This window comes from Emys orbicularis, chromosome 2 (genome assembly GCF_028017835.1).
Source record: "Emys orbicularis isolate rEmyOrb1 chromosome 2, rEmyOrb1.hap1, whole genome shotgun sequence".
Classification (NCBI taxonomy): Eukaryota; Metazoa; Chordata; order Testudines; family Emydidae; genus Emys; species Emys orbicularis.
The window spans coordinates 286,833,142-286,858,093 of NC_088684.1; the positions used below are offsets into that span (position 1 = coordinate 286,833,142).

Genomic DNA, 24,952 nt, shown 5'->3' on the forward strand with positions numbered 1-24,952 from the left:
TTCCTTCATAATTTATGTTGTCGTTAATTAGCTCTGGTGATTTTAGAAGCATTTGGTACAGTCCTACTCCAGATTTTTAACCATTCATGCATTCTATACTAATAGAGCTGCGAGAGCTCAGCAGATGGGATTGTTTAAAAATGAAATCATTCCAGTGAGGACTACTGTTAAGGATGACCAGGGCAATCAGAAAACCATCACTGTGCTTCAAGACGAAGGGATCAGACCTAGTACAACTCTGGAAGGCTTGGCAAAACTCAAGCCTGCCTTCAAGGAAAATGGCTCCACTACAGCTGGTAAGCACTCTAAGTCTATGAATAGTTATTTTTGAATCAGTGTTCTGTTGGCATGCAGTGTTAGCCATTTTGTTATCCTCCCAGTCCCACCTGCATTTCTGGTAACTAAACATGCCCCGGCAAAGGTGATATTGTCAGTGAAATATCTCCCAACAGGTAACTCCAGTCAGGTCAGCGATGGAGCTGCTGCAGTTCTACTGGCAAAACGCTCTAAAGCAGCACAGTTGGGGCTTCCAGTCCTAGGGGTGTTAAAATCTTATGCTGTGGTTGGAGTCCCACCCGATGTCATGGGCATAGGGCCAGCCTATGCCATTCCAGTAGCTTTGGAGAAGGCTGGTAAGGTATTGTGTTTTTTGTTCTGTTATACAGTGACAAGCAAAATGGGGTCCTGGTCCATGAGTAGGGGACCTAAGTGCTGCAGTATTATAAATCCTAATGTGATCTCGGTCACTTCAGCTCATGGAGTTATTTAGCAGCAGTGGGAATACTGAGTCATTACATTCATAATCTTAGAAGAAATCCTGCCTAGGATTACTGTAAGATTCTATTCACATGCATTACAAAATATAAATAATCATTTCGTTTGTATGTGCTCAGAAACTTGCATTGAATTCTTTTACAGTTCCAGCAAAGCGTTAATAAGTGTAATACATGATTTGTTCTCTGATGTTGTGCTTCTCATATCTTAATGTGGGTGAGACACTCCAGTCTGAAATCATATGCCTGTAAATTAACCTCATTATTAATGAATACTCTTCCAGGATAGGCCAGTTCAAAATGGCAGCTATTTATATTGTGTAAATAACCATAGTATTTTACATGTTTTATCCATGGAATTTGAGCTGTTTCTATAATTCCTTTCATACTCCAGGAATCTCTCAGAATGAGTTTGGATATGGCTATTGCAGAAACTAGGCAAATTTAACAGCAGTTCTTTTGCTCTCACATCCTCTCTGAAAATATCCTAAGATCTTTAACCTCTACAAGGGTTGGGAGGAAGGGAATTTTGTTTATATCTTATCCAAAAGTCTAGTAGTGATACTTAAATCATTATGCATAATTTTAAATTTTATGGCCTTTGATATCTAACTATGCTGCAATTACCCATATGTCCACTCATTCCTGTGAGGGGGAAGTGGAAATGTTTCATTGAAAGCCTTCTATTTAGGAATATTTTCTTTCAGACACTATTTTTTCAGTTATTAAATCTCCTTCTAACGTCTGATCTCTCTCTAACACACAGGTTTGACTGTGAATGATATTGATATATATGAAATTAATGAAGCCTTTGCTAGTCAGGTGAGACTGCCCATCTTGTTTAATATTGGATTTCTAGGCTGCTTGGTGGCCGAGCAGAATTTCATACTGGTTACAACTGTAAATGTAACAGATCTAGTAAGAGGGGTGTTTAATAAAAACCTAGATGGAATCTTCATTATAGTGTCTTCTGCTTTAGAAACCAAACTGAAGTGTGTTTAAAATCTCCCTAATTGTATCTTATGGCTTATTTTATAAAGGTGAATTTATAAATATATCAGTCTAGCTCAGTTCCCCATGTGTCTTGGATACACAATGTAGTTCCAGCCTCTTTCATAGAGGTGCATGTAGGTGCTGAAGACAGACCTACCATCTTCACTCTCAGTATGCAACACAAATCATATAGGCTCAGTTACTAACACAAATGTATTTTAAATACTTATTTGGAGTGGTAAATCTGAATGCCATGCTTTCCCTTAAATTATATATTTTGAGCTAAATTCATCCCTTGTGTAAATCCCCTGAAGACAACAGACTTACACTAGGGATGCGTCTAGCCAGTTGTGTTCAGTGAAGCTTTGCAATTGTATACAAATGCAAGGTGCCCAATACTAAGATGGGTGAACTTGAGTGCCTGCTATTAAATGAGATTGATATTACAGGCATCACAGAAATTTGGTGGAATGATGATAATTATTGGGACATGGTAAAACCAGGGTATAAAATATATAGCAATCACAGGATAGGTCATATTGGTGGGGGAATGGCACTATATGTGAAAGAAAACAGTCAAATAGAGTAAAAATCTTAAATGAATCAAACAGTACCATAAAATCTGTATGGATAGAAATTCCATGCTTGAATAATAAGTGTATAGCAGTAGGAATATATTACCAACCTGATCGGCATGATGATGGTGATTGTGAAGAGCTCAAGGAGATTAGAGAGGCTTGAAAAACAGAACATCTAATAATAATGGGGGATTTCAACTATCCCCATATTGACTGGGCACATGTCACCGCAGAATGGGTTGCAGAGATAAAATTTCTAGATACCATTAACGATTGCTTCTTGGAGCAGCTAGTCCTGGAACGCACAAGGGGAGAGGCAATTCTTGATTTAGTCCTAAGTGCTGCTCAGGAACTGGTCCAAGAGGTAAATATAGCTGAATCGCTAGGTAAAAGTAACCGTAATGTAATTACACTTTCCATCCTTGTAGGGTGGAAAATACCCAAAAAACCCAACCATAGTAACATTTAACTTCAAAAAGGGGAACTATGCAAAAATGAGGACGCTAGTTAAATGAAAATTAAAAGGAACAGTCACAAGAGTGAAGTGCCCGCAAGCTGCATGGAAGCTTTTTAAAAACACCAGAATAGAGGCTCAAACTACATATACACCACAACTAAAAGTAAAACAGTAACAGGTCAAAAAATGCCACCATGGACAAACAGCAGAGTTAGAGAGACAGTTAGAGACAAAAAGACATCTTTTATTAATTGGAAGACAAATTCTACTGAGCATAAACTGTGGCAAGTCAAGTGTAAAAGTATAATGAGACAGGCCAAAAAGAATTTGAAGAGCAACTAGCAAAAGACACAAAAACTAACAGCAAATTTGTTATAAGTACATCAGAAGCAGGAAGCCTGTAACAAAATCAGTGGGACCACTGTACGATTGAGGTGCCAACGGAACATCAAGGTAGACAAGGCCGTTGCAGAGGATGAGGGAGGTTCCCACACCGGAGCCATTCTTTTTAGGTGACAAATCTGAGGAACTGTCCCAGATTAAGTTGTCAGGAGAGGAGGTTTTGGAACAAATTGATAAATTAAACAGTAATAAATCGCCAGACCCAGGTGGTATTCACCAAAGAGTTCTGAAGGAACTCAAATATGAAACTACAGAACTACTAACTGCAATGTAACCTATCATTTAAATCAGCCTCTGTATCAGATGATTGCAGGATAGCTAATGAAACTGATTTTTTTTTTAAAGGCTTGAGAGATGATCCTGGCAATTACAGGCCAGTGAACCTAACTTCAGTACCAGGCAAATTGGTTGACACTGTAGTAAAGGACAGAATTATTAGACATACAGATAAACACAATTTGTTGGGGAAGAGTCAACCTGGCTTTTGTAAAGGGAAATCATGCCTCACCAATCTATTAGAATTCTTTGAGGAGGTCAACAAATGTGAACAAAGATGATCCAATGGATATAGTATACTTGGACTTTCAGAAAGTCTTTGATAAGATCCCTCACCAAAGGTTCTTCAGCAAAGTATAGGCAGTCATGGGATAAGAGGTAAGGTCCTCTCATGGATCAGTAACTGGTTAAAAGATAGGAAACAAAGGGTCGGAATAAATGGTCAGTTTTCAGAATGAAGAGAGGTAAATAGCAGTGTCCCCCTGCGATCTGTATTAGGACCAGTGCTGTTCACCATATTTATAAATGATCTGGAAAAGGGGGTAAGCAGTGAGGTGGCAAAATTTGCAGATGATACAAAACTATTAAAGATAGTTAAGTCTAAATCCGACTGCAAAGAGTTACAAAGGGATCTAACAAAACTGGGTGACTGGGCAACAAAATGGCAGATGAAATTCAATGTTGATAAATGCAAAGTAATGCACATTGGAAAACATAATCCCAACTATATAAACAAAATGATGGGGTCTAAATTAGCTGTTACCACTCACGCAAGAGATCTTGGAGTAATCATGGATAGTTCTCTGAAAACATCCACTCAATGTGGATGTCAAAAAAGCTAGCAGAATGTTAGGAACTATTAGGAAAGGGATAGATAAGAAAACACACAATATCATAATGCTACTACATAAATCCATGGTATGCCCAATCCTTGAATACTATGTGCAGTTCTGGTGGCCCCATCTCAAAAAAGATATATTAGAATCGAAAAAAGTACAGAGAAGGGCAGGAGAAATGTTTAGGGGAATGGAACTGCTTCCATATGAGGAGAGATTAAAAAGACTGGGACTGCTCAGCTTAGAAAAGAGACGACTAGCGGGGGATATGATAGAGGTCTATAAAATCATTAATGGTGTGGAGCAAGTGAATAAAGTGTTATTTTACCCCTTCACATAACACAAGAACTGGGGGACCTGATGAAATAAATAGGCAGCAGGTTTAAAACAAACAAAAGGCACACACAAGGCACAGTCAACCTGTGGAATTTGTTACCAGGGGATGTTGTGAAGGTCAAAAGTGTAACTAGGTTCAAGAAAGAGTTAGGTTCAAGGAGGATCGGTCAATCAATGGCTATTAGCCAACATGGGCAGGGATGCAACTTCATGCTCTGGATGTCCATAAACCTCTGACTGCCAGAAGCTGGGGCTGGACACCAGGGGGTGGATCATTCAATAAATTGCCCTGTTCTGCTCATTCCCTATGAAGCATCTGGCATTAGACACTGTCAGAAGACAGGATACTGGGCTATCTGGACCATTGGTCTGACCCGGTATGGCCATTCTTATGTTAATCCAGGTTGTTCCCCAGTATGGGATACATGCTGAGAACTGACACACGTGATTAATTTCACAAGGACATGCTTGATATGTTTTTCTAGGTTGTGTATTGTGTTGAGAAACTGGGGATCCCAAAGGAGAAGGTCAACCCCCTTGGAGGAGCTATAGCATTGGGGCATCCACTAGGCTGTACTGGGGCTCGTCAAGTTGTCACTTTGCTCAATGAACTGAAGCGAAGGGGAAAACGGTGAGTATTTAAAATAATGTGGTAAATAGTTGTTTCTGTAAAGTATCTACAAGGTAATGGTCAAAGCTTGTGATGTCCCTTCCTTAAAATGGAGTGTTCATGTTTCTACCATAGCCTGGAGGATAGTAGGAGATGGGAGGCTATTAATTGCTAAACAAGTTGAGTAAGAGCAACTCAGATGTCTTCAACCAGGGTAGAGAAACTTAGTTTAGAGTTGCACACAGCTTATTTCTCCAAAAATTCTGATGGATAGCATGAGAGTTTCAGAGTACACCTGGAGTAGATCATAGCTGAGCTTCCTGAAGAGTAGTGGAGGGAGGCAGTGTGGTGGTTTTCTTGTGGCAGTATTCTGAACTGATCCCATCCCTTCGTATCAGAGGGTGAGTTTCTCCCTCAACATGACCTCAATCAAAGCAGAGTCCTAAAGCTCACCCCCTCTATAACCCACGTCCCCCCTATTAATTTATCTGCTTTGATGGCTGAGGGGCACAGTTCTTAAAGTGCGTCACTCCCAGGAGAGTGGATATATCTGTGATGCCTTGGGGCATGTAAGAGTTGGCTGAGGAGAATCTTGTACAAGGAGTGCCTCTTACCCACTTCAGGGAAATAGGCACCAGAGACTGTTCCTGAATTAGAATCTTTGTGTATCTAAGCCACCTTTCAGGATTGTGGGCAGTATAAGTTATCTTTATTCACTGATTTTTTTCAGGCAATCTAGAACCAGAGTTATTGTTTCTAACCACACACTAACTTGTTTTGTTCCAGAGCGTATGGTGTTGTATCCATGTGCATTGGAACTGGTATGGGAGCTGCAGCAGTATTTGAATACCCAGGGAAGTGAATTCCATTGTACAAAGAGAAGCACAGCATCTGACTCTTCATTCTACAATGATAATGAATAATTTGCACTGTAAAAATGCAAGTGGGTTCAGGAATTTGTTTAATGATCTTGTTTACTGATTTTAGGCACAAATGTCTAAAGGGTATAAATGTATGTGCACTGTATACTGAAATACTTTGGGGTGGGATGAAACGAGCTTGGTGGCTGCTTCAAAGCTAAGGTGTGCAAATGCTAGGGGACATAGGTGAGCTCAATTCAGCCAGTTTTAATCTTAAAAATAGAGGCCCCAATGCATATGCATTTATGCATATGAATAATCCCACTGGAGTCAATGGTACTCATATGTAAAATTACTCATGTGGATCCAAGGGATCAGGGCTATAATTCATAAAGATGAAGTTCATGTGGGTCTTGCTTTTTTAAAAGATAGATGTTAAGGTATAGTTGCTTATGCAACTAAATGTTGATGCACATGGAACAATTTTTCCAACACATTATATATGTAGATTTTTTACTACCCAATGATAAAGTTTTTAAGGGATCATCCTGGGATGATTGATTAAATCAATAGCAACAATGAAAATATGTTGTTGTTTTTTAAGTGGTTAAACCATGGTATTTCACCAACAGCCTGACTGATTACATTCAGGTTATAACTATCCTTTATGGCTCATCAAATTTGTCCACATGCCCAGTGTTTGGGTTTTTTTTTATTATTATTAAAAAAACTCCCATGTTTTTCTATTAAACAAATTTGGGCAGAGTAGATGGAATTGTATACGAGTTTATCCATTCATAAATAATATTTCTCTTGTAAATGAGAATGATGAAATAAAAGGTAGAGAAGGGTTGGACAGGCTGCCAAAACTAGTAATTGTAAAATAAAAGCTGACCATTCCATCCTTAACTTTACAGCGTTTTTACTTAATTTTAGCTTGTTTTGTGACTTCTAAAAAAATCAGTCTTTTTTCTGAATTAACATTTAATACAAGCTCATTTTGTATCTCAGTACCCTAATATAGGACTGATTTTGGCACCTGGAACACTACATGAATATCAGTAGCATTCTCCATGAGTCAGTATAGTTTTATTACCAGTGTAAAGACATACTTTTTGTATTGTACAACCATTTCCCTTATATACTATCTTCAGTAGCAGGCTAATGTACTTTGGTCACATTAGGCGTAGAGTTGGAGATAACCTTGAGACAGTTATTATGGAAGGAATGGTGGAGGGTTATCGTAGTAAGGGATGCTCAGAAAGGAAATGGATGAGGTGTGGCCGATCACTGGAAGGTTAGCTGCTAGAAGTTAGTGATAGATTGTGAAGGCTTCCAAAAATTCTGCTATGATGTCACTGATATACAGACATGAATAAATGGATTTAGTTACTAGCTTCAAAAGACCATTTAAACTCCTAGTGCTAACTGTTTTAAAAGAAAATGCACTTATTGTCATCTGACATTGCTTTAGAAATGTTTAAATCAGCGATACAAGCTGAAAAGTTGTGTCCTGTTTCTTGGTTATGCACTTAACATAATTGTGTACTTGAATGTAATTGCTATATTCTAAAAATAAGGATCAGTAATTAAAGGCCACCGTTAAAGATGGGCTGAATTTTTGATATTCTTTCCCTACTAATGGGGAAAAAGCCCACTAAACTAGTCACACTTATTCGAATGGTATGTGAGCAGCAACTAGAGTTCCAAGGCAGAAGTTTGAAGTGGGGCTGCAAAGTGAGACACTGAAATCAGAGGGACAGGGAGGCCTCCAGTTCCTATCTCTGGAAAAATTAGACTGCTTTGATTTAGATGAGTTACTACAGAGAGAATTCTTTCTCAGGTGTCTGGATGGTAGTCTTGCTGACATACTCATGGTTCAACTGATCGCCATATTTTGGGTCAGGAAGGAATTTTCTTCCAGGTCAGATTGGCAGAGACCCTGGGTGGGGAGGGGTTTTCACCTTCTTCTGCAGCATAGGGAAGGGGCCACTTTCTGGTTTAAACTAGAGTAAATGGTGGCTTCTCCATAACTTGACGACTTTAACTCATTAGTTGAGAACTTCAGTAGCTCAGCCAGAGGGTTATGGGTCTATTACAGTAGGGAGTGGGTGAGGTTCTGTGGCCTGTGATATGCAGGAGGTCAGACTAGATGATCGCAATCATCCCTTCTGGCCTTGAAGTCTATGAGATGCCTCACTTTGCATGCCCACATTTGAAAATTCTGGCCCAGGCTTTTATGGATAAATGGGATTCTGATTGGTTGAACAAATCTGTCTGATGCTTGCTAAAACTACTTCTATTTCTGCTCTTTGCCAACAAAGATTCCCCACAACTGCCTGCAAAATACTTTTGTTGCAGGATGAGGGTTGGGAAACTCTTGTGTTCTCAGAAATGGGAATATCAGACTGACTTTCAGTTTTATTGGTATTACTGTAAACAGGAAAGTATGAGTAGGTGGGAACCAAGGGAGGGTAAGAAAATGAAGTGGGGTGGAATCCCCCTTCTGTAGTTGCAGGGGTAGGGGGCCATGACCAACTCCCAGACACTTACTACTTAAACATTTAGGTTGGTATTTTTTAAAGGTGCCTAAGGGATATAGATACCCAGCTCCCATTGACTTTCATATTACAAGGCACTGAAAGAAACTCAGGCAGTCAGAATGATGGTCTTGTTCACTGTTTCTGACTCTCTAGTTTGTACCTAACTATTATAACGTGGAATTAACGGCTGACTTACTTTTAAACCAAGGAACAAACTAAACTGTTACAGGAGCCTCCTTCACAGTTCTTTTAAAATTGCCCTGCTTTGTAGAAACATACCTTGGAAGTATCCATGGGCATATGCCAATAAAAGGTAACTATAGAACTCAACACCTGTTGAATGGGATTTGTCCAGTAGACAATTATCTTAGTTCAGTAAAATTCTTTGTTATACAGTACTTGGAATTTAATTTAAAACTACAATTTTTATTTAAATCTCAAGTACAAGAAAATATAGGCAATGTAGTTTAAATAGTGCCATTCAGTATACATATGTAACGTCCAGTGACTTCAATAGCCAAGAATGTGACTCATTACCTTGACACCTAATCTATACTGTCTCTCTTATATTAAGCGGAGATCTTCATATTTCTCATCGTAAGATCCTCTGCCTCTGATCTGTAGTTTGCAGGGCTTTTCTCCAAGCATTCCAAAAACAGTTACTGTAGTTTCATATTCCACATTACTCCTAAAATACAAAGGGAGAAGACAGTTCAGTTAGTTTGCCTTTCTACTACATGCAAGAATAGAGCACAGTTCTTTAAGGGGTCTGGGAGGGGAAGAATGACGCTGTCCTCTGACATTTGTTGTGCTTGCCAGCTATCTGATACTGCAGAAGTTAACTTTGCTTTCCTTATGGGAATGGTGAGTTTTGACTACTGTAGCCTGGCCCAGTTTCATGTACCATCACATCACATGTAGTAACTGGGTCCCAGTATGCTTTTTAACAGTGTCTTACCTAATGGTATAACTATATATGATGTTGAATGTGTTAATGTGGTGGTTGGAAGGAAAGCTTCAATATTCTTTTTGTTGTGTAGTTACATTTTTATAAATCTCTAAATGACAATTATTATTGTGATGGCAGGGAATGACGCTGAGCTTGCTCCAGGTGACAGCCATTGTCATATGGAAAAGGCAAGAAGTTAGATGAGAAAATTTTCCCATTGGTTCTAATAGGGCAGGAGGCAGTCAACTGAATGCTAGCTTTAGGCAAACATTTACAGTAAGTGTAGTTCTGGTTAACTTGTAGCTTGTGGTAAGTGTGAATTCTAGATCTAGAGCGGGGTCGGCAACCTTCGGCATGTGGCCCATCAGGGTAGTCCGCTGGCAGACCTGAGACATTTTGTTTACATTGACCGTCCGCAGGCACGGCCTCCCGCAGCTCCCCGTGGCCACGGTTCGCTGTTCCTGGCCAGTTCAGCATGTAGAGACCGCGTGGTAAGCTGCTTAGTGTGACTTCACAGAATCCTATACTGAACAGCAAGGGTTCAACTTTCCTGAGCACTTGTTGGGCACCATAGGTAGGATATGAGCCCTATGATATGGAATTTAAAATCTAAGGAGACAACCAGAGGGCTCTGACATGCACAGCAGTTTGTAGTACCAGCGCAGAAACAGTAGCTCAGCGGGGTGCCTCTGAACTCTAATGATAAATTCATGGTAATATTTACAAAACATTATTGCCTGGGGTTTGCGTGAAAAAGCGTGTACCTTGATTTGGGCATTTATTGTACTGTGACTGTGTGTGCATGCTGTGGGAACGTATGGGCAAATGGGAATTAAGATGTCTAAATCCCCTTTGTCCAGGTACATGCAGGAACTGCGCAGTACAGCCATATTAAAATGCATGCCCATGTGTAAATGGGCCTCTATTGACTGAATATGCCTCAATAATTCAGCTACATAATGGCTGATAATTTTAGAGGAAAAAATTGGTTCTTGGATTATCAGAAGAGCAAAACCACTTTTATTCTCTTCTCTGACCCTCACAGACAACACTGTGACACAAAGAACTGGGCAGCTGTTTGGTGGAGGCACACGCTGGGGTAACAGTTAATTTCTGTTTTAATTAATTACTCCTTGCACCGTAGCAGTCTGCAAGGCCATTCTTAGTCAACTCCAAAGACAGTAAAACTTCTGTTCTCTTACTGTACCTTGCGGTAAAACTGATTTTTAAAGTTGCTTTGGTGGGTAAGCTAGCTTCATGTGCCTCAAGAATTCCATGAATGGGGCAGATGGAAAATACTTCCATGTTGTTATGCTGTTCCTGTTGGTCTGCAGCAAAGAATGAAAATATCAATTGACATGATAGAAGAGTCTTCAGTGTTGTGTATAACACAGTATTCATATAAGTAAACAATACATCTCCTGACTTGCCAATGAAAAATTGTCTGGTATTGTCACATGCATTTGACAAGTCTACATTTTCATTGGCAGGGCAAGCTGGGGTGGTGGCAGTTGTAAATGGCAAAATAAAATGGTCTAGTTCTGCTCCCACTGAAGTAAATGGGCATTTTGCCATTAACCTCATTAGAAGCACGCTCCAGCTGAAGTCAATGGGAGTTGCTCATGCTCACTTCCTCTTAGGATCAGGCCTTAAGTTAGAAAAGAAAGATTAATAAACATGGTGAGTCTGATTCTATTCTCTGGTGTACATCTGAAGTAATTACTGAAGTCCGTGAAGAAACTCTGGAGTAAAAATAGTGAGATCAGAACCTGACCTGATTCTTACTGAATGATTGTCATGTTGTATGTATTGACTAGATGTGCGCACTCATCTTACTAAAACAGAACCCTAAAACAAGCGTTAGCCTCTTATAACAAAGGGAATCTATTGCACAGGCTTAATACCCAGTAAAGCAGTCCAGTAACTTCTGCATCTGCTCCTGTTTAACAGAAAGACATCTTCTGTCCTCGTTTGGTTTACAAAGCAGGTCTCAAAATCAACTGTCTCACAAGAGAGCTCCAGTAGTGGGACAGTAAGGTATGCAGTCACTGGCACCAGCTGGAAGAATACGAGAGAGGAAGGGAGTTAAACAACAACAACAATCCCTAACTTTGTCCAAAAAGAAATGAGCATTATTTTGGGCAAGCCTACACTTAAAACAGTGCATTGGCACAGCTGTGCTACTGTACTGCTTTAATGAAGATGCTTTAAGCTACCAGGAGAGAGCTCTCCCGTCAGCAGAGTTAATCCACCTCCCGGGAAATGGTAGCTATGTCGGCGGGAGAAGCTCTTCCGCTGACATAATGCTGTCTACAAGGGGGATTAGGTTGCTATAACTACATTGCTCAGTGATGTAGATTTTTCACACCCCTGAATGACGTAGTGTAGACCAGACCTTAGTTTCTCAGATGCTGGTTTAGGCAAGAAAAGAGATATTACAGATTACACTCTACAGTTAAGACTTCGTTTAAGCCTATGGTCTATTATGACAGTAAAGTGTGCTGTGTTGCTTTTTCAGGGAGGTTTTCAGAATGACCATTGCATGTCCTCAGCAAGGTAATATTCATTGTACATTCTGGTTAACTTTTGAGTATTGTATGAAGACACAGACATTACATTTCACTCTAGTTTCCCTTCCTTCTTTAGAGCTGTATCTGGCACATTGTTGCAAATTTGTTTTTTACAGAGGTTGCCTAGAGTTATCCTTATGTTGCCCATATCTTAGATACCACAGTGAGCAAAACCCTAGAAATACCTTGAATGAAAAAATTCTGCACAGCACTGAAACTGCTTAAGGTCTATATTTATTTTATAGCCTTCAGTCTGGAAGAGGTCAGTTTTAAACTGTGTAGGCTGTGATCATATTCCATCCCGTTAGCTAAGCAGCTGAGAGGGACCTCCAAGGAATATTGCTGCAGGAGGTGATGCTGCCAACTCAGTCGTTAGCACTCTCACTGAGTCAGTACTGAGCGAATGCCTCAGCATGGTGTCAAGGGACAGTCTCATTGGAGGGTGCTGTCTTTTGGTTGAAATGTGAAATGTAGGCCTTCTTGCTGTACAATCAAAGAACGTATGGGACTTGTTGAATTGGGCCGCCACACTGAGATTAACAGTCTGTTATCCTGAGGCTCCCCTGCAGTTTCAGTTGGAAGCTATTACTTTTGTGCAGTGCTGCTATTCATTATTGGTTAGTTGGCATACTTTACCCTAGAAGCAGCTGCATTTCAGTGGTGGGTAAGTTATGAAAAATAATTGAACATCATTCTGTACTAAAGGTGCATCATGAACATAAGTTTTTAGAGTTACTTTTGTTCTCAAGTGCTTGTTACCTGGGTCGTTCTGTTACTGTATTCAATAACCAGATTTTGACTGAATTCCACTTTCCTGTCTCCATTCTCAAACTGGAGCACTTTGATTCCTGAGAGCAGCTGGTCAGCTGGCAGATTCTGATATGTAAGTAACTCCAGAGTTGTGTGAAATGACACTTTCACCTGGGGTGAATTCAGATGAAAATGTGTGAAGTAACGGTAGGAAATCCACAGTAAAAACTGCCCAACAGCTCCGCTCCAGAGCACACGTTCCCATCATAACCCAACAGAATCATGCCAGTGCCCAAAATCCCACGGGATCCTGTACAACAAGGCAAAGGTAAAAAAATATCTTGACATTTTTTCAAAATCCAGAACCATTTCCTAAAGGCAAATGCACTGAAACAGAGGTGAACTGCAAACCTTTAAAATATGAGGAGAAAAACCCACAAGTTTAAGATCCTGAATTCTCCAGATTCTCCTCTCCCTAATGCCAATTTTACAAAAGTAATTCCATTGCCTTCCGTGGAGTTAGTCGTTATGCTTATGCATAGAGGTATGCGGTCAGAATCAAGCCCTATGTGCCCGTGTTGAAGTGTAGATTTAAAAATAAATACATTTTTAAAGTGCATCTGAGTTATTTCATTCTTTGCTGACTGACTGTTTCCTGCCACCAGCACATACACCTAAAAACGAAACAGGATTCTTCTGCCTTCCTCCATCACCTTGTATAGGAGTTGCAGACGGGAAGCTCAGGCCTTGAAAGGAAGAGTGGAAAGCCAAATATTTTCTTTTACATTGTAAATACATTTATCATTTTGATATTCTGATAGTATCAGAATATCAAAATGATAAATGTATTTACAATGTGACTTCAATGGGACATTGCCAATAAGAAAAGCATAACAAGCACCATTGTACAATTGTGTTTTTCCTTCCTCCCCAAAGCTTTGCAGTTCACGTAGGCCATGTTAGTATACTAATTACTAAGGGCTTGTCTACACGGTGCATTAATCTGCACTAGAGAGGTGTAAATTCTAGTGGGTATCAGAGTAGACACGAGTCCCTGCTGAAATAGTACTACATTAACACACACTAAGGAACGTCTGGTGCATGCTAGCAGGGTCCATGGGGGCCAATTAGTGTGCACTAGAATTTACACCCCTCTAGTGCGGACTTATGCACTGGGTTGACAAGCCCTAAGCTGTCCTGGCCCGAGGGGTTTTTTTTGAACCTACCAGCATGTTTTGCTGTGGATGAAGTAGAAGTTGCTCCTCCCTGTCGCGGTGGGATGTTTTCAGGCTCCTGTTGGGGTCGATACTGGACACAGTGAAGGGCACAGATAGAAGGATCCTGAAGTGCAGAGGAGCCTCTGTGGAGTTGGTGAGTTTCAGGTTGTGAGTAATGACTGATTCTGTCAAAACCTGAAGGAGAATGTATTAAACTACTTTCAATCTGATTTCCCTCCAGAGGCTTGAAGGCTTTCTAGTCTCTTGAGCCATTCCATAGCATCTGAGATTTGGAGGATCCTGCCCCAAACCACTTTCTTTGTAGATGCTTCCGAATCTCATGATTAAAACATAAAAAATAAAAATATAATAAAGGTTTAAAAACAAAATTTGATAGGACTTTGTGAATCACCAAAATTCACAGACCATGTTGGGAGCTAAATCGCCTTCATTCTGCTACCAGAATCTTTTTTAATCTGAAAATGAATAATTGTTTTGATACTTAAAAGATCTCTACAGTAAATTAACCCAACACAGAATAGCCATCTTCCTGAAATAACATCTCCTTTCTTGGCTTATAAGTAATTATACGCTAGTCTTCTCTGGCCTAGTTTGTACGCTACCTTTAAAAAAAATTGCATTGTGGGTAAATATTTAACAGTGCATCACCAGGACATGGTCAGTAAAAACATTATTTTACAGCAATGTGAGTGTTGCCATGAATTATCTTAACAGCTGAGCAGTATATTAAATAAACCTTAATACAGCAATATGCAAGATACTCACTTCAGAAAGGGGTTGATTTGGTATGAGATCACTTGCCATGGAATGAAACACCATTCCTCCATCATGATCCATTTCTACAGTTAACCTGAATGTAAGGAATCACAGGCTGTTAGACTCCTTTCCTTAGTCTCTGGTTCCATTTAGTTGTTTGCTGTAAGTTTGTGAGCTGTCAGAGCTGTTGTACTTACAGAGCAGGCTTTACAAAAGCTTGCAAGTCCATTCTCAAAGGTGCAACTCCATAGCCGTATGAACGAGTCACCTTGCCAGGTATCCCTTGTGCAAGCTGACAGGAAAAGGAAGAATACATGAGGATCAAACTAATGTGTCAAGGATGAAGCACTAACTCCAATCTGAGGGTGTTTCCCAAAGCTGTCCAGCCATAGATGAACTCTGGCAGTGTTTGGCCTATTATTTGTAGTAAATTATGCTACCTCTGTAAAAATTGTGCGAATAGCAGAATCTGAGCTATATTTGCATTTTGAATGCAAACAAAAATTTTTATTAGATTAGGTGAAAACTGCTCATTAATATGGCGGCAACTCTTGTTTTCTAAAATTTTATAAAATGTCATTGCTAAATATTTATTATAGTTAATAAGACTTTGTGCTTCACAGCTGAGGATCTTAAAGTGCTTTACAAACATTATTTAAGCTTTGCAGCAGCCAGTAAGTTGTATTTCCCATTTCACCAGGGAAGAGTCTGATAGAAGATAGGTGACTTGTCCAAATTCATGCAGTGAGCTGGGAATAGAACCCAGGAGTCTAAGTCCTAATTCCCTATTCCCTTATTAAAAACGTGTGTTTTCGTATAAATGAGCTGTGTGCGCAGTTATTAGCTAATCAGTAGCAGAAATCACAATTCACCACCTGCCTCCCATGTTGTAAGGAATAAATAATAAAATAGCTTCACTGTTACTGAATAGCATTCAGAGCAGAAAGAAGCAAACTGAAGTGACAATACTACTTAGCTAAATACTTAGCTGTGATAGTACATTTACCTTGCTGTCTAGGCTCATGAAACCCAATGCATACCCCTCACATTCAATTTTGTTAATGAGCTTGGGTAACGTGAGTGGAGTGAAGGAAATATGGATGGAGGCACTGCTACCTGCAGGAACAACCTGGAATCAAAATATTATACAGACATTTAGCTAAAGCAAATGAGCAGTTTTGCATTATGGAAGCATCTTAACAGATTTACATCTAAGGTTGTATTGAGCTTTGCAATTAAAGCATAGATAAAAATCTCTTTGGGCTGCTCTATGCCCAGACTTGCACAAAAATGACAAAATATTAATTAAAACCAATGTAACTATTTCCATGCAAATCTATGTGGGTACACTCAATTTTAGCCACTTTGATTCTGAAATAAAGGTCTATGCATAACTTGCACCAAAATAACTAAATTGGTTTTAAGAAACTGAATTAATTTTCTGAGAACTTAGTTAAGTTTCTAATTAAACTTGAGTTCCAAGAATTTACAGATGACCCCTTTAAAATTTTCTTTTATAAAGTCTAACTTTGTACTTGAACCCTTTGGCAAAGAAGTTATTTACATTTGGGAATTGAAAATTGATACACTGCTAGATTACTCCAAGATTTAAGATGTGGTGTTTTTTGTTTTTTGTTTAAAGTTCATTAATGTTCAAATTTTTGATGTATGGGGACACACTCTCATAACTTTGTTTCCAATGCATTGTCATCTTTTTTCCTGTCAAATTTCTGAACATATTTTATTCTAGATACTGTGGTCCCTAATTGATTTTGCATTAGTTATTTTTGAAGCAGTATGAGTTATACAGAATATTTGTACAGGATGAGTCACATGTGAAGACAGCCAGAGGTCGAAAGGCCTGCATTCAAGCTCAGCCAGTTATGCTTGCCTGTTCTTCACAGGGTGAAGGACCTGCTTCCAGAGCTTGGTACTTGAACTTCTTGGACCTGGGGAAGTCTGTTGGAGACCACTGTTTTCCTGTTGACTTCCTACGGTCTGCAGAAGTATCTCTCCAATATTTAAGATTTTGTTTTCCTACTGCTCTTGCTCTGCACCAATGAAAAGCCTTCCCTTGCTGTCCCGTCTCCCCAGTCCTATACAGTTGGCTATTTGCAAACTATAAGGATACATAAGAGCCACAGCTTACGATTTGTGTAGGAGTTATACAGTAGGGATAGTCGGAAGGAAACCCTTCATGAGCTTGTATAAGTACAGAGATTATTTTCTTTTGATTATTTATTGGTCTCCAGACTTCAGAATCACTTCTTCCTTCCTCTTCCTTGTTGTCTACATCTGACTCCTACAGGTATGAAAGGGTAAGGAATGTTACACATTCAGCACAGGACTATGGGAGGGCAGAACCATCATTCTCAGAACAAAAGAAGAGAGCAAAAATAGCTAATACCATTTTGTCTCACTTTCCAGCATAAACCCTGGTTTCTCCCATTAAACACTGTGACTCCTGGGGGCGCTGAATGCCCTAACCTCCCACTGAAATCAATGGAAGGTCAGGGTACCCCAATGCTGTTCAGTCGACAGCAAGACTGAACTTTAGGAGTGTCTTGCTCATCATGCAAAGCAGCATTCCAGCCCTAAGGCTGCCTAGACTAATGTTTTCAAAACAACTTTTACCTCCTAACCTGACAAAAAATAGTGTTGGTTTGACACCGATTCATGGATTCTAAGACCAGAAATGACCATTATGATCTAGTCTGACCTCCCGTATAACACAGGCCATAGAACTTCTCCAAAAAAACCCATCCCATCTTGCTTTAAAAATTGTCAGTGATGCAGGATCCACCATGACCCTTGATAAATTGTTAACAATTGTTAATTACTCTTAACATTAAAATTTATTAATTTCCAGTATGACTTTGTCTAGCTTCATCTTCCAGCCATTGGCTCATGTTATTTCTTTCTCTGCTAGATTGAAGAGCTACTTATTTAATATTTGCTCCCCATGTAGGTACTTATAGACTGTAATCAAGTCACCCTTAACCTCTTTATTAAGCTAAATAGATAACTCAAGGAGCTCAATCACTGGAAGACATAGTTTCTAATCCTTTAACCATTCTTGTGGCTCTTCTCTGAATCTTCTCCAATTCATCAACATCCTTCTTGAGGGCACCAGAACTGGACACAGTATTCCAGTCACAGTCGCCTTAGTGCCAAATACAGAGGTAAAATAATCTCTCTACTCCTACTCAAGATTCCCATTTACGCATCCCAGGTTTGCATTCATCTTTTGGCCTCAGTGTCACAGTGGGAGCTCATGTTCAGCTGATTATCCACCATGACCCCCAAATCTTTTTCAGAGTCACTGCTTCCCAGGAGAGAGTCCTCCGTCCTGTAAGTATGACCTACAGCAGTAGCTCTCAACCTTTCCAGACTACTGTACATGTTTCAGGAGTCTGATTTCTCTTGCGTATCTCCAAGTTTTACCTCACTTAAAAACTACTTGCTTACAAAATCAGACATAAAAATACAAAAGTGTCACAGCACACTATTACTGAGAAATTTCTTACTTTCTCATTGTTACCGTATTTTATAAAATAAATCAACTGGAATATAAATACTGTACTTACATTTCAGTGTATAGTATATAGAACAGTATAAAGTCATTGTATGAAATTTTAGTTTGTACTGACTTCGCTAGTGCTTTTTATGTAGCTTGTAAAACTAGGCAAATATCTAGATGAGTTGATGTACCCCCGGAAGGCCTCTGCGTACCCCTGGTTCAGAACCACTGACCTATAGTCTTTGTTCCTAGATGTATACATTTACAGTTAGCCATATTAAAATGCACAGTTTGCATGCACCTAGTTTGCCAACATATCTAGATTGCTATGAATCAGTGACCTGTCCTCTTCAATATTTACCACTCCTCCAATTTTTGTGTCATCTGCAACTTTATAAGTGATGATTTTGTTTTCTTCCAAGTCATTGATAAAAATATTAGATAGTGTAGGGCCAAGAACTGATCCCCATGGGACTCCACTGGAAACAAATCCTCACAGTGACAATTTCCTGGTTACAGTTCCATTTTGAGACTTATCAGGTAGCCAGCTTTTAATCCATTTAATATGTGCAATGTTCATTTTATATCTTTTTAATCAAAATGTTGTGCGGTACCAAGTCAAATGCCTTTCAGAAGTCTTAAGTATATTATGCCAACACTAGTACCTTTATCAAACAAATTTGTAATCTCAAAAAAAAAAAAAAAATCAAGTTAGTTTGACAGGATCTATTCTCCATAAACCCACATTGATTGGCATTAATTACATTACTCTCCTTTATTTTTTATTAATCGAATTCCGTATCAACTGCTCTTTATATTCCTGGGATCAATGTCAGGCTGAAACCTGTAATGACCCAGATCATCCCGTTTACCCTTTTTAAAAATTGACACATTAGCTCCCTTCCAATCTTCTGGAACTTCCCCAGTGGCCTTCACAACATCCTCGGGCAAGGAGTTCCACAGGTTGACTGTGCATTGTGTGAAGAAATACTTCCTTTTGTTTGTTTTAAACCTGCTGCCTATTAATTTCATTTGGTGACCCCTAATTCTTCTGTTCCGAGGAGGAGTAAATAACACTTCCTTCTTTACTTTGTCCACACCTGTCATGATTTTATAGACCTCTATTATATCCCCCTTAATCATCTCTTTTCCAAGATGAAAAGTCCCAGTCTTATTAATCTCTCTTCATATGGAAGTTGTTCTATACTTCTAACCATTTTTGTTGCCCTTTTCTGTACCTTTTCCATCTTTTTTGAAATGGGGCAACCACATCTGCACGCAGCATTCAAAATATGGACGTAGCATGGATTTATATAGAGGCAATATGATATTTTCTGTCTTATTATCTATACCTTTCTTACTTATTCCCAACATTCTGTTAGCTTTTCTGATAACATGGTTTAAAAAAAACAGACTGCCATGATCTTACATCATCTGTCACGAGGGAACCTGGAGAAATGATGTCTGGGCTGCTAGGGATTTTATCCCAGTTTAACATGATTTCAGTCTCTGAGGTGCTAGCATTTGACTCAATCTCATTCTCATCTACGTCCTTAATAGGAAAATGAGGGCCATAAAACAGCAAGAGGTCCACCAGCTTCTCATTATCTTTTTCTTGATTGTAAGTTTTCCAGTCCATGCGGATGTCTGAATGAAAAAGGAAAAAGTCTATTAATCTTAGTCAGGCCAACGATATGTAGCTTTTTTGGCCCTTGAGAAAAAGTGGACTAGGTAGATAATGGCACCTGGATACACTGATGCCAAGTTGCACCTGAGTGGAAGTTTTTTACTCTCAGGACCAGTCAGGTGATTCCTCGAGGATCAGAAGAGCATACATGTGACTTAAACCCATCTTTGCCTGTCACTGGTCTTGCATTAGACACAGGCTAGCCAGGTCCAAGGATCCCAGCCTACATCTTTATTAGCATTAGCTATGATGAATGTTTTATTTGTTAAGTAAATGCATAAGAATGTCCATACAGGGCCTAGCTCAGTATCCTGTCTTCTGATAGTGGCTGGTGCCTGATGCTTCAGAAGGAACGAATAGAACAGGGCAATTATTAAGTGATCCATCCCCCGTTGTTCAATTCCAGCTTTCGGCAATCAGAGCGTTAGAGATACAAACTGTAGGGTTGCATCCCTGACCATCTTGGCTAATAGACATTGATGGAACTATCCTCCATGAACTTATTCTCTTTTTAATCCAGTTATAGTTTTGGGCTCCACAACATCCCCTAGTAATGAGTTCCACAGGATGACTGTGTGTTATGTGACGTCATTCTTTAGTTTGTTTTAAACCCACTGCCTGTTAATTTCATCAGGTGATTGATGGGGTAAGTAACACTTCCTTATTCATTTTCTCCACACCATTCATGATTTTATAGACCTCTATCATATCCTCCCTTAGTCTTCTCTTTTCCAAGCTGAACAGTCCCAGTCTTTTTAATCTTTCCTCACATGGAAAGCTGTTCCATGCCCCTAATAATTTTTGTGTTTGGTGATGTCCAAGACACAAAGAAAGATATGGCCCGTGCACTGAAGAGAAAACTCCTGAGAATTTTTCTTTTAAATGAGTACGTTCTGAAGAGGAAGACAAAGATTGGATGCAAGTGGAATTTAGAAGAGCCCAATGGTGCTAAACTTAGAGTGGAATTTTTTCTTTCCAATAATAGAATGACGGCAGCATTTTATTGACATGAGTTAGCTTTAGGAGGGTTTCACAGAAAAAGTGAATTTCAAAGAAGGATACAGATGAAGAGAATCCAGTCACGGTGCACTGGAATAGGATGTTTTCCCGTTTCACACTAAACACTAGATTGTGCTAATTATATTCCCTCACTGGCCTCTGGCTCAAACCTGCCTGCTCTGCTACTATACACATCAGCCTAGTCCAAAGGTAACACCACAATGATAAATGCTTTTGTACAGCTAGAGACCTAGCAGCACTGGCCATTGGTCTATATTAGCTAAACTACTGAATTAGCTGTGAGTGTCTCCTCCTATTCCTTTATTGCCCTAAAAAAAAATCCTAATTAAGAAAGCTGAAGGTGTGTTAATTGCTGTGCTTTCATTACTGTAGGGACTGCAGTGCTAGCTAGTATATCTTAGAATATGAAACCAGCCTTACCACACGGAGTGGGGTTGTTGAGTCTGATGCAGCGGGAGACTGTATCCCCACCAGAGACATGAGCACCAAACCTGGAAAGGAGGAATAACTTCATGTTACAATGTACAATTGTTAGGTCAACTCCTAAGAATTTTTCTTTTAAATGAGTAATTAACAAAGTGGAAACAGATCAGTTTAAAGAGTTAACTGCTGGCAGTTTGTTGTATTGGAAACCAGATAATCTACGGTCAATCTAGGAAACAAAGTTATTTTGTACATTCTGTTTACATTCCATTATCCGTTCCCTCCATATTCTGACCACATAGTTGTCTCAGACTCGTGTGTGCAAGCGAATGTGGTGCTCATGAAAGATGGTGGATAAAGAAGTCAATAGAAGTGTTGGAGTGGCAGAGGCCACCTCCTCAGTGAGCAGTGCACTGTGAGAGAGGAGTAGCAGGACTTTTTCCACCACTGGTACTGGCATGCCAGTGATCTCTGTCCATGCTGGCCCTGAATCAATTGAGCCTGGAATGACTGAAATTCAATCAGTATTAAACCCTGAGAAAACAGTCTGGAAGAATAGTTGTTAGCATGGTTGATGAAGGATTTAGGAGATGATGTATATGGAAACAGGGCATTTTACAGTCATGCTAGGAAACACAAACATAACACTATGCTAAACTTATCTACATCAGATAAGGCCTTAGTGTAATGTTTGACTGTCTAAACAAAATAAAGCACACGCTGTATTTTGACAAATATACCACTGAACGTTGCCTGCCTTCTAACTGAACAATAGCAAATGACCAAAAATGAACAGTGTAGGCATAGTCTAATGGCATTTAAAACTTCTGACATCCTTACAAACAGTATTTGGGGGGCTATACCTGATTATTGGTATCTTTGTTTGATGTTCAGTCTGAGGTCCTGTCATCTGCAAGAAGATTGGGCAACCTTTCACAGTCATTTGCATAGGAATTAATGTAGGCTGTAAGTCTCCCACCTAAGAAAAAACAATGCATCTTGGCAATTAGAATTAAATGCTACCTTAGAATTTGGGTTACTAAATTATATCGTAGCCTTTGAGCCAAATGGATCTTCTCTTTTAAAGGAAATTAGTGAAGCAAGAGATCTAATGAGGACTCTTGTCAGCAGGAAAGTTCTGTACCTAATCTATTGGTCATTCTGCTTGATGCCTTTTCTAGGAGAGAGCTCTCCTGCTGACAAAAAACTTCCAGCCCCCACGAGCCACAGAGGCTTTGTTGGCAGGAGAGTGCTCCCTGCTGACAAAGTGCTGTTCACAACAGTGCTTTTTGTCGGTAAAACTTTTGTCGTTCGGGGTGTGTGTGTTTTTTAACACCCCGGAATGACAAAAGTTTTGCCGACGAAGTGCCAGTGTAGACAAAGCCAAAGAGCCTTTCCACCAGCACAACAGCACAACATATTGGGTTGGTGGAGCAGAGTAGTGACCGTTACAACTGGATTTTGTAGATGGAACAAAACTATGTTGTGGAACTCTGTTACAGCCCTATGAAAAAAAAAGGCCTTCAACGTGTGGCCAAAACCAGATCCATACATTTTAACAGGAGAGGACACTTGTCAACTAAACCTTGTTAGAAGAAACAGTCTAGAAAAAAGAACGAGGAGTACTTGTGGCACCTTAGGGACTAACAAATTTATTTGAGCATAAGCTTTCGTGGGCTACAGCCCACTTCATCAGATGCATAAAATGGAACATATAGTAAGAAGATATATATACATACAGAGAACATGAAAAGGTGGAAGTTACCATACCAACTCTTCCACCTTTTCATGTTCTCTGTATGTATATATATCTTCTTACTATATGTTCCATTTTATGCATCTGATGAAGTGGGCTGTAGCCCACGAAAGCTTATGCTCAAATAAATTTGTTAGTCTCTAAGGTGCCACAAGTACTCCTGTTTTGCGGATACAGACTAACACGGCTGCTACTCTGAAACCAGTCTAGAAAAAGCTACTCTGAATCCTTATTGAAGTCCTAACAAGCAGAAGAATGTGTTTTAGCAAAGAGGAATTTGGGGAAAGACAATTGGCCCCAAACCTACCATGCAAATTTGGTGATCAGAACAAAAAGCCTCACCTACCCTACAGATGAGATCATCATGGTACTCTCCCCACATGTTGTTATAAGCTGTTATTTCTATAATTAGCTGCTGGAAGGCTTTCAGAGTTCCTGTGGAAGGTTGGGCATGGAAAGCCACTCCTCTCCCATGAGACAGTAATGCCAGCACAAATGCTGAAAGAACAGAAGAGTATTTGATAAGATTTCTAGGAAATGGAATAAAGTTTATCTTTCAAACAAAATACATGTTCAGATCATCAGCTGATATTAATCAGGGTAGTTTCACTAGCTTCAATGGAGCTATGCCTATTTACAAAGTTGAGAATTCAGCCTCTAGAATAGAGTTTCCCAAACCTTTCCTACTGTATACCCCTTTCCAGATCTGCCAGCTGCCCGTGTACCCCCTTCCAGATCTGCCAGCTGCCCGTGTACCCCCTTCCAGATCTACCAGCTGCCCATGTACCCCTAACCTTCTTATCACTGATACTTTGTGTGTTCTTCTTAACACTATTTGTCTTTAGCCATCTGTCTGTATTTCATTGTTATATACGGATATAATTATAGTGCAATGTATACAACCAAAAAAACCCCTAAGTTCTGAGCTCAGTTAGACTGGACAATTGCTGAGCAACTGAACCTGCGCTGTACAGTGATTGGAGGTGATGGCTCTGTACGTCAGCGTCTCTGTGTATTTGTGATCTCACTGGTACATCTTGAAGTAAATTAACTACCGTATTTTATATAACAAATTCCCAAAGAATTTTAAAGCTTTGTCTAAGTAGCCTATTATGAAAATGCAATAAATAAAATCCACCATTACACAATTCCTGCATACCTCCCAGAGGTGTCTCACATGCCCCCAGGGATACATGTACCACAGTTTGGGAATCCCTGCTCTAGAATCAAATCATTTTCACTCCAGCTTCCTATTCAGTGGTTCTCAATCTGTTTTTATATTATGGATCACTTGTTAAGACAGAGATTCTTCCAAGGACAACCTTCCCTGCCAACCTCCTAATTCTGCACTTTTCTGTGACAACTGTAATGCTTGATTACATGAAAAAGCAATATTGGTAAGATGAAAATAAACTGACTCCAATGGGATTGGAGTGACTGGTTAACTTCATGATCTGTGCTGTTTATTTATTTCTAAATGTTTGCTAGCCTTTTAGTTGTGGTGGTGTCTGGAAGTCAGAACATCTAACAAACACTTGACAAAGACATTTAGCAAGCACTCCAGATGTAGAGAAGGACTTGTTTGTTTACTTGATCAAAAAAATGTCCCAGAAACGCCA

At 39.6% G+C, this 24,952-nt stretch overlaps 2 protein-coding genes across 2 annotated transcripts in view; one reads left to right on the forward strand and one right to left on the reverse strand.

Annotated features, from left to right (window-relative positions):
• ACAA1 (acetyl-CoA acyltransferase 1) overlaps positions 1-7,717 on the forward strand; it is a 31,274-nt gene extending 23,557 nt beyond the window's left edge. The window contains exons 8-12 of the mRNA XM_065398835.1: positions 106-296; positions 453-632; positions 1,540-1,595; positions 5,137-5,282; positions 6,048-7,717. Of these exons, the coding sequence (XP_065254907.1) occupies positions 106-296; positions 453-632; positions 1,540-1,595; positions 5,137-5,282; positions 6,048-6,123 (649 nt within the window). The 3' untranslated portion in view covers positions 6,124-7,717. The remainder of the gene's footprint in view (positions 1-105; positions 297-452; positions 633-1,539; positions 1,596-5,136; positions 5,283-6,047) is intronic.
• A 1,511-nt stretch (positions 7,718-9,228) lies between these two features.
• DLEC1 (DLEC1 cilia and flagella associated protein) overlaps positions 9,229-24,952 on the reverse strand; it is a 60,115-nt gene continuing 44,391 nt past the window's right edge. The window contains exons 26-38 of the mRNA XM_065399098.1: positions 23,680-23,831; positions 22,441-22,556; positions 21,575-21,645; positions 19,877-20,094; positions 17,077-17,229; positions 15,934-16,056; positions 15,125-15,219; positions 14,937-15,021; positions 14,160-14,345; positions 12,943-13,104; positions 11,518-11,671; positions 10,821-10,941; positions 9,229-9,352 (exon numbers count right to left, since the gene is read on the reverse strand). Coding sequence (XP_065255170.1) covers positions 9,229-9,352; positions 10,821-10,941; positions 11,518-11,671; positions 12,943-13,104; positions 14,160-14,345; positions 14,937-15,021; positions 15,125-15,219; positions 15,934-16,056; positions 17,077-17,229; positions 19,877-20,094; positions 21,575-21,645; positions 22,441-22,556; positions 23,680-23,831 — 1,760 coding nt within the window. The remainder of the gene's footprint in view (positions 9,353-10,820; positions 10,942-11,517; positions 11,672-12,942; positions 13,105-14,159; positions 14,346-14,936; positions 15,022-15,124; positions 15,220-15,933; positions 16,057-17,076; positions 17,230-19,876; positions 20,095-21,574; positions 21,646-22,440; positions 22,557-23,679; positions 23,832-24,952) is intronic.